At 32.0% G+C, this 11,939-nt stretch overlaps 2 protein-coding genes across 2 annotated transcripts; both read right to left on the minus strand.

The window, feature by feature from the left end:
* Nucleotides 1-4,260: 4,260 nt before the first annotated feature.
* On the minus strand, nt 4,261-6,683 carry LOC112777121 (uncharacterized). The gene is made up of 6 exons (XM_025821408.3): nt 6,472-6,683; nt 6,053-6,185; nt 5,850-5,953; nt 5,525-5,696; nt 5,270-5,410; nt 4,261-4,901 (listed from the first exon to the last, which is right to left on the minus strand). Exons 1-6 carry the CDS (start codon nt 6,519-6,521, stop codon nt 4,521-4,523), a joined length of 981 nt encoding a protein of 326 aa, XP_025677193.1. The 5' UTR covers nt 6,522-6,683; the 3' UTR covers nt 4,261-4,520.
* A 1,559-nt stretch (nt 6,684-8,242) lies between these two features.
* Nucleotides 8,243-10,512, minus strand: LOC112779496 (caffeoylshikimate esterase). Its single transcript, XM_025823796.2, has 6 exons — nt 10,042-10,512; nt 9,799-9,958; nt 9,574-9,720; nt 9,344-9,474; nt 8,892-9,029; nt 8,243-8,776 (listed from the first exon to the last, which is right to left on the minus strand). Exons 1-6 carry the CDS (start codon nt 10,378-10,380, stop codon nt 8,468-8,470), a joined length of 1,224 nt encoding a protein of 407 aa, XP_025679581.1. The 5' UTR covers nt 10,381-10,512; the 3' UTR covers nt 8,243-8,467.
* Nucleotides 10,513-11,939: the final 1,427 nt, after the last annotated feature.

The following is an 11,939-nucleotide window of genomic DNA, read 5'->3' on the forward strand; positions in this document are numbered from 1 at the left end:
AATTATATAAAAATATGATTTGGCTTATTGCTGAAACGATTTTCGTTTTGGCGTATTTAGGTTACATGATTCTTGACTTGGCTTATTAAGGTTTTTTACCCTTACTTATATATAGTTTCATTGTATTGTATTGCTTGTAAAGTTAGATTATAATTATGATAATAGAATTGTTCTGGTATTTCTATATGTGTGACTAATTGGTGGTGTTAAAACATTACTCTTAATTATAAATAAGGTTTATAATTTAAAAAATCAAAGACTCAATTAAAAGATATGAAAAAGATGATATTAAAATATTCTAACTCTTTAAAATAAAAATATTTGAAATTCAATTAAAAATTATTTAAAATTTAAACTCAATAAAAATTTATATTCAATGTATTTTGTATTAAATATATTTAATAACCTATTATATCATATTGGTTGAAATTAGCTTTTATAATGTTAATTTTCTAATAACACTTTATTAGAAAAAATCATTTTTTTCAGAATTTTTTAAAAACTAATTAATATTATATATATTTTGTTACACTACATCTTGTTAGAAAAAATTTATTTATTTCTAATGCTTATATTAAAAATAAAAACAAAATTTAAATTAGTGAATTTTAATCTATAATATAATAATAATAATATAGTAATTATTTTATATATTGTACGAATATAAATTAATTATTTTTTATTTGTAAAAATTTTAAGATATATATATATATATATATATTTATATATTTTGATGAATGTAATATATTTTTTATATAAATAATTTAAAAAAATTTAATAGTTAATCTATTATTTTTTAGTTTTAGTCCAAATTAAATGTCTTTTATTGTTTTTAGAAAGGAAATCTTTTGAGAAATTTAATAATATATGATAAGAAATACCGAATAAATTATACAGAAACTAATTAAAACACAACGTGAAAACATCTTTAGTAAAAGATGAAATAGGTGTTTTTATCTGAGTGGTCACCAAAATAGATTGACAATCCAACTCGCAGAATAAGATCAGATTCAGTAGCAGATCAATTTTATCTACCTAATATGCCACACTGTTAATATATAATGTGTATATTCACAAAAATATATACGTATGAAAATAGAGTAGGAATTTAAACTCAAATAATTCCTCCTTTTTGGACAGTAATTTGGTGTCACTATAATAATAATTCGATTTGTTAATAATATATAAATTAATTTTGATGCAATCATATTGGTTTTTTAAATAATTATTTATACGATTAATATAAAAAAATAATTATTTTTATGACAAGTATTAGAGGACCAGCATGATTTATAGTCATTAATTAATTATTATTAATATTTTTAATGATGTGAGATTATATCTAATAGTGTGAGATTATTCACTTTTTTTGTTAGTTAAGTGCCAACCAAATTTTAATAAAAGTGCTTTAAACTTTTTCTGTTTTTATTGATGTGTAAAACTACTTTAAACTGACAGTGCATTAAAATTAAATTTATATTAATATTATAAAATATAAAAAAGTAAATATTATATTTAAATGAAAATAAATTTATTTTATATGGATCCTATTGGATCAAATTGAGAGGTTTAAGATATAAGTAGATTCGAGTTAAATAATTTAAATTTGCGAAAAAAATTACGGTGGAACTTAACCTTACTTTATTCATTTGCCATCTCTCTCTCTCTTTTTTGACGGTCACTTCTAGTAGTAAAACTATGCTTGATAAGTATAACAAATTTTCAAGTGTACCAGACTACCAATATATCAGTATTTTAATGATTTTTAACTGTTGATTTTAATTATATATATAAATTTATATATATAATTAAAATCAACAGTTAAAAATCAAATATCAATGTACTTAAAAACTTTTCAATAAGTATATGTATTTGGTGTTAGAATTATTAGGTAGGTGAGAATGAATGAATGTTGGGTTGAAATTGTATGGGTTGGATGAGAGTGCGAGCAAGCTAAACAAATTATAAAGGACATGAAAAGTGAAGAAGGACCACGGAGGGGGGCAACGTATCATAATTCTTCGTAAATAAATGGAAAGAGGAAACTTATATATATGCAAATGTAATAATATTATAATATCAAAATGGATAATACTACTATGCATTATAACTTTAAATGAAGGATAAAAATGAATTTTTTTTTAAAAAAAAAATTAAAAGAATTATATACAATATAGTTTTTTTCTCTATGGATGGAATTTAAATACAGAATTTGAAGAATAGAGAACAACTTGAGTACTACTAGACCAAACTACTACTTATTATATATTATGTTTTTATTAAATACATTACATAATCATATATTATATTTCCCAATTAATATATGTAATCTAAATTAAAATATTCAATTAAATGTTATTTTATATTCACTCTTTATAAATAATAAAATTTAATGTTTATTTTAATAATTTTGTATAATTAAAAATATAATTAATTTAAAAAATAATAACAGAAAATAAAAATTAAATAAATATAAAAATTATTTAATTAAATATTTTAGATTATATATATTAATTAGTAAATATAATATATGATTATGTAATATACCAAAAAAAAGTGTAATAAAAGTATGTTATCCCTAATTAACTTGTTTCTTCGCATTTGGTCATAGTGAAAGTAGTGTCATTCATGGCATACCATTATCCCATTTTCCTTTTGTTTTACTGGTCCGGTCTTGTTCACTTCTGTCCTTATTATTAGTTCCCCTCCCTGCTACCCAACGTTACATCTTTGTCACACACAAACACGCACTGTACTCTCTCTCTCTCTCACACACACACTATTGAATGAATATATAACTGTACGGCTATAAGTGTGGCTCTCTCACAGAACTGTTTGCTGATGAAGTTTCATGCATATGTGTAATATTGGAGAATTGCATCAGATGAGAGAAGAGAGAGGGTTGTGCTTCATAATTGTGATTTATGAGCTAGGTAGCTGGTGACTGAATCTGATGATGATGAGACGAGAGTGCATAGTTGCATTACATACATATAATAAATAAGAAATAAGAAAAGTATAAAAATGAATATCTTGGTGCCTGCTGAGAGAAATCTCTGCGGCTAAGTGTATAAACTGGATGGGATCATGATGATGATGATGTAGATAGATATAGATACATAGATAGGTAGAGGTGTGGTAGTAGCATGTAAAGGGGGCTACATACATGTATATTATATAGGGTGCTCTTAATTATGTGAAAGCTAGTATGTAGGGAGCCCTAGGGTTCAGCCTGAGAAAGAGAGAGAGAGAGAGAGAGGGCTCACCCTTTTAGCTTGGTTGCATTGTGTGGTCAATAGGGTGATGCTGGCTAGCTCAATGCTGTTCGGGAATGCCAACAAGAATGTTTTGGTTCTTCTGACTCTCTGCTCCTGCCACCTCTCCTCTTTTGGTGCCTCTCTTACCCAATCATGCCACCCCCTTTCTTCTCCTCTTCTTTTCTACCAAATCACAACTTCCCATCACTTAAACTTTATTTTATACATATACTTTCCTTTTTTCAATTTTTTTGTGCACCAATTTCTCTCATTCTCAATTCAAAGTTGCTATTTTTTTTTTTGGATAGAAAATGGGGTATTAAGTCCAGAGAAAAAGAAAATTAAATAGAAACTACCCTATAAAAATGCAATTTCAATAAAATCTGCATGAAAATTTAAAGAAATACATGAGGAAAAACACCAATTGCTTCTAGTATGTTTAAAAACCTATCCTTATAAAATTTCTTAGTACCAAGGGGTTATTCCTTTTAATATTAGTAAAAGATAATGATGAAAACAAATAAATTTAAACATTTTTTCTTATATTGGTCTTATATCTGAGCCAACAACATTAACTAGCTTTTCATTATTTTTTTTATTAAAAATAATGGTCTTAATATTTTCTAAACTTAAAAAGCCAAAATATAGATCCGTTGATATTTTTTTTTTAACTTGACTGGATTGCTGGTTAAAGCAATGTGTTTGGGCCTATCTTTAGAGCCAGTTCACTGTATTTCCTTTTTTTATTTTCTGACCTACTAGTTGGGCCCATCTTGTTCCATGGAAGGAGAAAAGTAGCTGCATTGGTGATTGATAACAATCTCATCTCAGGAAGTTAGCTTTCACTCTTGTCTTCAAGATTCATACCGATCACCAAACACATATGGTGGTGTTGTACTGTTATTATACCTGCACCATCTCAGGCTCAATATAACCACTACAATTTCTCACGCTTTTTGTTTAAATATGCGTGGATGCTACAGCTCATAAATGCGCACACTTATTGCCAACATAAAACTGCTGTTCAAAATTACATGGTATCAATAAAATCATCTTATGCACATTTGCAGTAGCAAAGAATCAGGATGGATTCAAGCAAGCTGTGTATTCCATTCTATTACAATGTATACATTTACAAATCCTAGATGTACAATATAGAATAACTAACCTTATAACCACAAGGAGGAACATCTCTCCTCGTTGGCATTTCAATATAAAGTTGTTCTGGCTTTAAGATCTCTGACAATGTTCATTCGTTTCGAACTATGAAGATTTACCATCCAGCTTTAGTGAGCCAAAATCATTGTTAACTAGTGCAGCTGCAGCACGAGCAGCAGCGGATGCACGCTCTGCATAAGCAATGGCCGCTTGAGCCTTCTCCAATACATCAGAGGACTGCGGCCTTGTCTCTCTTTTGGCATCAGTAGTGGGAACCTTAGCATAGTTGAGGGACTGTTCAATTTCATTCGTATTCATCCAATAATCATTGGTTGAAGGCCTAGGAGTTTCAAGGTGTTTTTGTTCTTGCTTGTTACGCATGGACTTGATGGAATATTCTGTACTAGAAGATGATGAATTACTAGTTCCTTTTTTCCTAGGAGTATGAGAAACGGCAGATCCAATATCAACATGTTTTGCTCCACCCTAGAAGAAAACCATAAACAAAAATGAAGAAAACGCAGAAATGAAACAAAAACCCAGCAAATGAAAAACCCTAAATGAAACATATTAATATCAAAAACCCAACAAATGCATGGAAAGAATTCAGGAAAGTACTCTCAACAGCAAGAGTAACTTCTTAATTCTCCTTCCAGAATTATTCACGAAGAACCAAGTACTCTCCCAAGGTTAGAAGGAAATTTGCAATAAATTTTGGAGTCAGTTGTGGACAAAGGTAAACAAGTGACAGCTTAATCGTCATATAAATGCTATTCACCATTAATGACACTAGTATTAAAACAATAAACAACAACAAAAGAAGAAATAATTGGGAGCTCCAATGATAACACTACCAGGAGATCTTCATGATTTTTCCTAAATTCTGCCTCAGTTTTAGAAGAATCCCATGTTATGTTATATTCTTTAGCAATATCCCTCAAGACCTTGAGCTTTACTTCTCCAGGTGGAGCACTAACAGAGAGCTTCTCAATTATCTGAAATAATAATATCAAGAGAACAAATAGAATGATGATAGTAAGCAACAGCTAATACTCCAATATAACCGATATATGTTCACTATTAAGAAACGAAAACTGAAAATATTTCACCATGCGGTTCACGCCAGAATCAGGACGAAGTTCGGATACTGCAGATACAAACTCCTTTCCATATTTAGAGGTGAATAAGTTCTTGATGTGCAATAAGTCTGGCACATCTGAACATCTAGGGGCAGCAAAAATTAAACTAGCAATGGCTTCTCGCAATTCTGGCGGGCACTCCCTGTTATGTAGAGATTTTCAGATATCAAAGAAAAAATATCCAGGAGCACTTATCTTCATGTATGATTATAGTTTAAACTAACTTCATGTAAGCTAACTAAAAAGAAAACACACCGTCCAATAAGCACAAATACTTAGATTTGTATGGACTTACTTCTGGCTCTCAATTATAGGTACACGAGCAAGAACAAATTCACAGAATAACTCTAAAATTTCATATGCCTCCCATATATTTTGTTCTCGAATGATATGCTCCACCTATTTAAATCAATGCAATCAAACAAACAGCAAAGAAAATGCAGAGTGAGCTAAGATAGAAATAAAATTAACAAGCGTTATGAAACACTGAACAATTACCCGAATTCTAGCAATTGCCTCTTGGCCAGCCTGCAAGAATTGGGAAATCTCCTTGCGCATTTGCTTCAGTTGCGCATCTCTCTTGTTTTGCAGCAGCTTAATGCGCGAGATCGACAGGTTAAGACATGTTTTACTACAGATTACCAAGATCAACAAGCATCGTGTTTAGGGTTGTTACAGAATGAAGAGTATCCATATAATAAATTGCAAAAGCATCCACTCAAATCCAACTACCAGCCCTGAATGTTTATTATAATCTGAATTTGATAAACTGTAATACACGATTTACAGATATACAAAGGAAAGAGGGGGCGAATCTCAATACTCAAATCGAGTAATAAAGCATGGATATATGTCAAAATTTGATCTTTGAAGAACAGAATCAGTCAGTAAAAGGTGAGAGAAGTGGGGGAAATCACCAGCGAGTGGCGAAAACACCTCTGTTAAAGAGCTGATTAAGAAGTGACATTGTTGATGATGACGATGATGAAGATGAAGGTGAAGATGCAGCAATCAAGTGAGTCCCAAGTCGCAGATGGGAGTCACCACGTCCACCAAACCTTCTTCTGCCGATCTCGTTCGCTTAAACCCCGACCCGAAAGCAACCTATGAACTGATCCAAGCCCGAATTAACTCAAAATTTGGGGACTAATATAATATAATAGGGGTGAGCACGGGTCGGTTTGGTTCGGGTTTATGGTAAAATTAGAACTGAACCGATTAAAATGTAATTGGTTCGATTTGGTTCGGTTTTATATTTTTTTGTATATGTACCCGAATTAAACCAAACCGATTAAGAACGGATTGGTTCGGTTCGGATAATTGGGTACCCGATAATTTTGAAATTCATAAAAAAAAAACTAAATTTTTATCTTAAAAATTCAACAAGTTCAATAAACATGTAACATCAATAGAAATAATCCAAACATGTTAAACACCAAATACATTAAAAACTAAACTCATTAAAATCCAAATATATTAATAATGAATAATCATCGTCTAATGGAAAAATTATATATATTTTTTTATTTTTTTTAATTAATATATGATCGGATTCGCGAGTTGGTTCGGGTTCCGCACCTCCAAAACCGATACTCGAACCAATCACTAACAAAAGTCATCGGTTTAGTTCGAGTTGGACCCGATTATCCGTTGGTTTCAGAACCAATTTAATTGGTTCGGTTCGAATTCAGACGGGTAATCGGGTACCCGCTACCCGTGCTCACCCCTATAATATAATGTTAACATTTATTAATTAATATTAGTGTTACCGTAAAAATTTGATTTTTTTTTTCAATTTGCTCAACGATAAACAATTAAACGAGAGCCAATAGACTATAGTTCAGATGACATAGAATGTGAGTTCAAACCTCCATATCTTATATAAAAAAAAAAAAGGCACTTAGACGAGGAGACCTAATTCTATTTGAACTCGGACTTTGTTGATAAAACTTGCCTATCCCAAATTCCAAAACTCAAGCGAATTTCACCAATGTAATTTTCATTGGGTAAATTAGTGAACTTAATTTATATATTTCTATCCGTTTATCTTTCAATATGACATAGTCATGTTTTAAAACAACACGAGAATATCATAATTCTATTTCTGGATCAATGATACAAATTACTTACAGATTAGCTGGCAACATTTTAATTTTTTATACACTTTCACAGTTTCACTGCTGTAACACCATAACACATGTTAGTCAGTCAGTTAGTATTGTTTTTATACTCAGGTTTCTCATACTATATGGCACCATTTTCTATTATTATTATTATTATTATTATTATTATAGGATATTAAATAAATAAAAATATAAAAAATTAATTTTTAGTTAGTCAATATTAACCAATTTTAAACTTTAAAATTTAAATTTAAGATAAATAAAATAATTTTTTAAAAATTGACTGGTGTTGGCTAAAAATGATTGGTTATCTAATAAAATTTTTTTGTTAACTAAATTCAACCAAGTTAGTCTAACATAACAAAAATCAGTTATAACTATCATTATTTCAAGTCTTATTATTTAATTTGATTAGACTTAATTCATAAAAAGACTTGGATGTGTAACATTATTCCAAAATAGATTTTCAGTTTCAACTTTAGAGGTATATATATATATATTGTTGATGAATTTATTGCCGATGTATCCTCTCAACAAATGGAGAGGTGTCCAAGCCAATAAATAATAGTTCAAATGGCATAGTTTCCTCATACTCAATTAAGAGGTTGCGGGTTCGAGTCTCCTATCTTTGGTAAAAAAAAATGGAGAGGTGTCCATATTACTACATTGCCAATAGAATGAAGTCAACTGAATTAACTTTTTTCTTAAAAGGTATATATATATATATATATATATATATATATATATATATATATATATATATATATAAATAATTGCCTACTCAATTAACTTAACATCTAGAATCAAGCCATGAAATAATGTCATTATGGACAGCAAAAATTCTGTCATCAGGTTCCCCTTCCAAAATGCCATGGTAACCTCCTTCATAAATCTTCATAATCTTATCCTTACTAGAAGCTTTCTCATAAAGAAATTGGCTGACCAATGGATCTGTCACCTTGTCTTCTGATCCATGAAGAATCAACAATGGAGCCGAAACCTTATGCAGTTGTGACTCAATATCCTGTGTGGCACTTAAGAGTTCCATGCCAGTTTTGAGTCTTGTTGGATCATCATAAGATAGAACATTGTAGTTGGCCTGTACAAGAAACAATTATTAGCAGATACATATTTTAAGGAATATAAGTTACTGAAGAATCATTTTATTTTGTAAGCATTGAAGAATTGAAGGGTTGATGACAGAGTTAACGAACCACTTTTCTCTTGCCTGGTTCTCTGAATGTCAATGCGGATAAATCTTTGTATGGGAACAGTTTTGCCTTTGGCATCACATAAGACAAAAGATCCAATGCCTTCAAAACTGCCTTAGATGGTAACATTTCTTCTGCAATCTTAACATCCAAACAACAGCACAAAATCACACTTGTATTCTGATATAAACAATAATAAAATCACCAAAGGCCATGCCTCTGATGAAAATAAATCCATTTTCATACAAATTGGTCTAGGAATCCTTCAAATGTTGAGTCGGACAAAGTTTATTGTAGGCACAGAATTTTGCAGTCCATTGAAAATATAAGATACAAAATATTAAACTATCAATAGTACTACAAAATAGAGTTCCAAAGGTATCATCAAACTTTGAAACTAATGAAGCTGGTTAACAATTAACTCAAGTGCTATATATACAGAGGGATGAGCTTACTTTACACATTGGTGCTACAAGGATTACCCCATCCCAATTATTTGGTTCCTTCAAATGAACTTTAAGGGCAATGGCTCCACCCATTGACTGCCCCAATAGAAATCCAGGCAACTCTCTAAGCTCAGGCTTTGCTGTCAATTGAAATACAAAGATATATCTGGTGACAACATTATGGCACTTTCTAAATTGAAATGATTAGATCAAAAGAACCAATTAAGAGTATGTCCAACCTTTAATTTTTGCGTATTGTTCTATAACATCATCAACCAGATCATCAAATTTTGGAATGTAACCATGTAAGCCTTCAGAAAGGCCAAAACCTGGGTAATCCATAGCATAAACAGCATATCCAGAAGCAGCAATTCTCTTGGCAAGACCTGAACAGAATTTTGAACCCTAATCTCAATCTCTAAATTAACTAGTTCTGAAAATAAATATTAAGAGAGAAATCAAACCTTCAAAAAAGAAGGTGCAAGTGCTGCCATATCCATGGCAGAAACAGAGAACGGCCTTAATTGGAAGAGCGGGTTGAGGCATCCAGCTTTTGCAAAAAATTTCGAATCCCCTGGAATTCGTTTCATACCACTCTTGAGTTCTGATCCCAGCAGGAGCAGCCTAACATGACAGCGAAAAAGGAGATGAGTGGTGGTGAAGATGAAATTGAAGACGATGAAAAGAAGAGAAGGTAGTAAGGTAACCTTGAACAAGTAATGGTCGAGGTGCTGGTGCACCGGTAGGAAAGCAGCACGGACCATTCTGCGAGAGGGTGCCAAGTCCAAGTTCTGAGAAGCGATGGCATTCAACTCGTCGCTCACACCTTCGATGTTTGACCTTCTCTTGGCCGTGACCACCACCACTTTCTTTCTTTGACTTTGACTCCTCCGTGGAGACAAGAAGAGCCTTTGCGATTGCAGTTTCAGAGAGGGGAGCTCCATGGCCGAGGACAGTTGACCGCGGTGAGAGGTCAGCAATTGACTATTAATGTCACCGGAAATAGTTGGGGCAATTTTGTAATTAAACTCGCACGCTTTTTCCATGTAGTAGTATCAGAATTAGAATATGCTGCCACCGTCCATGCCACATTTTACCATGCATTCATTGCATTCTTCTTCACCTCCCAATGCTGCTATGTAGGGTGTAAATCTATCAATAAAAATACAATTTATGTATTTTAATCTAAGTAATAACTTTTGATACACTCAGAATTTTCAAGGATTGGCACATACAATGATAGTTCTCAAATTTGATAGTCATTCTATTTTTATTGTTGTGAACTTAATAATTCCATTCAAGTCCACATCACATGTCATCCAAATGCTGACCCTTTTTTTTTTTCTTTTTGTCTTAATATATTACACAACACACACGCACTCACACACATTCCTACTACTAACATAGGTTTTACATTCCTCATTGAGGATTCGAACTTGGGTGCAGCTCCCAGTGAGGCAAGTAATGCTGTCATTGATCCAAGGTCTCAGCTGCAAATGCCGACCCTTTACTCACTCAGGGTAATAGAAATGGGTATGTATAACGTCACGACGTACTATATATATGGGCTTTAAGATGATTGGATCCATTTTGTACGAAATTGGGCCAGATATAAAATTCCAATGCCTTTAGTTCGTGTTTATGTTTTCAAGACCCAAAACACAAAAAACAAATCACGGGCCCGAGTGTTGTTCGATCCGTAAAAGGCGAGGAAATAAGCTGCCTAGTGCCTACGTCATTTTACTCATTTGTGTGTCTCCTCAAGCGATAATGCAAAACTTCTCCCCAAGGTTGGAATGGTAGGATTTGTTCCCACATTTTATTGATATTTCTTTTTTTTTTTTTATCAAAGATAAGTTGATTTCAAATATTTTCTTTTTCTGTTGTAATGAAGGCAGATGATGATGAAGTAATATCACATGCATGATACTCCATATAATTTATTATAATAATACAAGAAAAGGCCTTTCAACTTTCAAGCATTCATAAACAATATCATTACAATCAACAAGTGATTCAGTGGAGTTTTAGAAATCTTTACATGATTGCTAACCAGAAAACATTAAAACTGAAGAAACCATTGGCGGTAGTTATTATATTAATCCTTTATTCCGTAATGGATTAATTCAAGTTTAAATACTTTGTTTATAGAAAAGTATAGGAAGATAATAAAAATATTAAACAACGTGAATAATTGAGTAAAAAAATTATTAAAATTAAAATTATAAATCAGATTATTAATTAATTATTTTTAATTTCAAATTTTAAAATTTAAAAAATAAAAATTTGTAATTAAACCAAATTACAATTGGCACTCTCAATATCACGCTAATTTACTATTTTTCATTTGCGATTTCTGGTCCGTAGAGTCATTCCGGCGCTGCTGCACTTTCTCGCTGTCCGGTCCGATATCGCCCATCCTCCCGCCGATGCCGCCCAGCCTCCCGCCAGCGACGTCCAGCCTCTCCGCATTCCGCTTGCGCGTCGTAGCAACGGGAGATCGCGCTGCGCAGTCCCGTGTGTCCTTGTTACCGCAGGCCGTCATCTCCCGTCGCACCATTCGAGACGCACGTTATCCCCGTCGTCTGTCCTCCCCGTTGTTGCT

The sequence above is a fragment of the Arachis hypogaea genome, chromosome 19 (assembly GCF_003086295.3).
Source record: "Arachis hypogaea cultivar Tifrunner chromosome 19, arahy.Tifrunner.gnm2.J5K5, whole genome shotgun sequence".
Taxonomy (NCBI): Eukaryota; Viridiplantae; Streptophyta; class Magnoliopsida; order Fabales; family Fabaceae; genus Arachis; species Arachis hypogaea.

Bases quoted from the DNA above. Each gene is read 5' to 3' on its own strand.
- LOC112777121 (XM_025821408.3), bottom strand. From the start codon at position 6,521: ATGTCACTTCTTAATCAGCTCTTTAACAGAGGTGTTTTCGCCACTCGC. The intron at 5,954-6,052 runs GTAATTGTTCAG...TGATTTAAATAG, and splicing joins AGGCAATTGCTAGAATTCGG to GTGGAGCATATCATTCGAGA. The intron at 5,411-5,524 runs GTGAAATATTTT...TTATTATTTCAG, and splicing joins ATTCTGGCGTGAACCGCATG to ATAATTGAGAAGCTCTCTGT.
- LOC112779496 (XM_025823796.2), bottom strand. From the start codon at position 10,380: ATGGAAAAAGCGTGCGAGTTTAATTACAAAATTGCCCCAACTATTTCC. The intron at 9,030-9,343 runs GTAAGCTCATCC...TTGGATGTTAAG, and splicing joins TTGTAGCACCAATGTGTAAA to ATTGCAGAAGAAATGTTACC. The intron at 8,777-8,891 runs GTTCGTTAACTC...TTTCTTGTACAG, and splicing joins AACCAGGCAAGAGAAAAGTG to GCCAACTACAATGTTCTATC.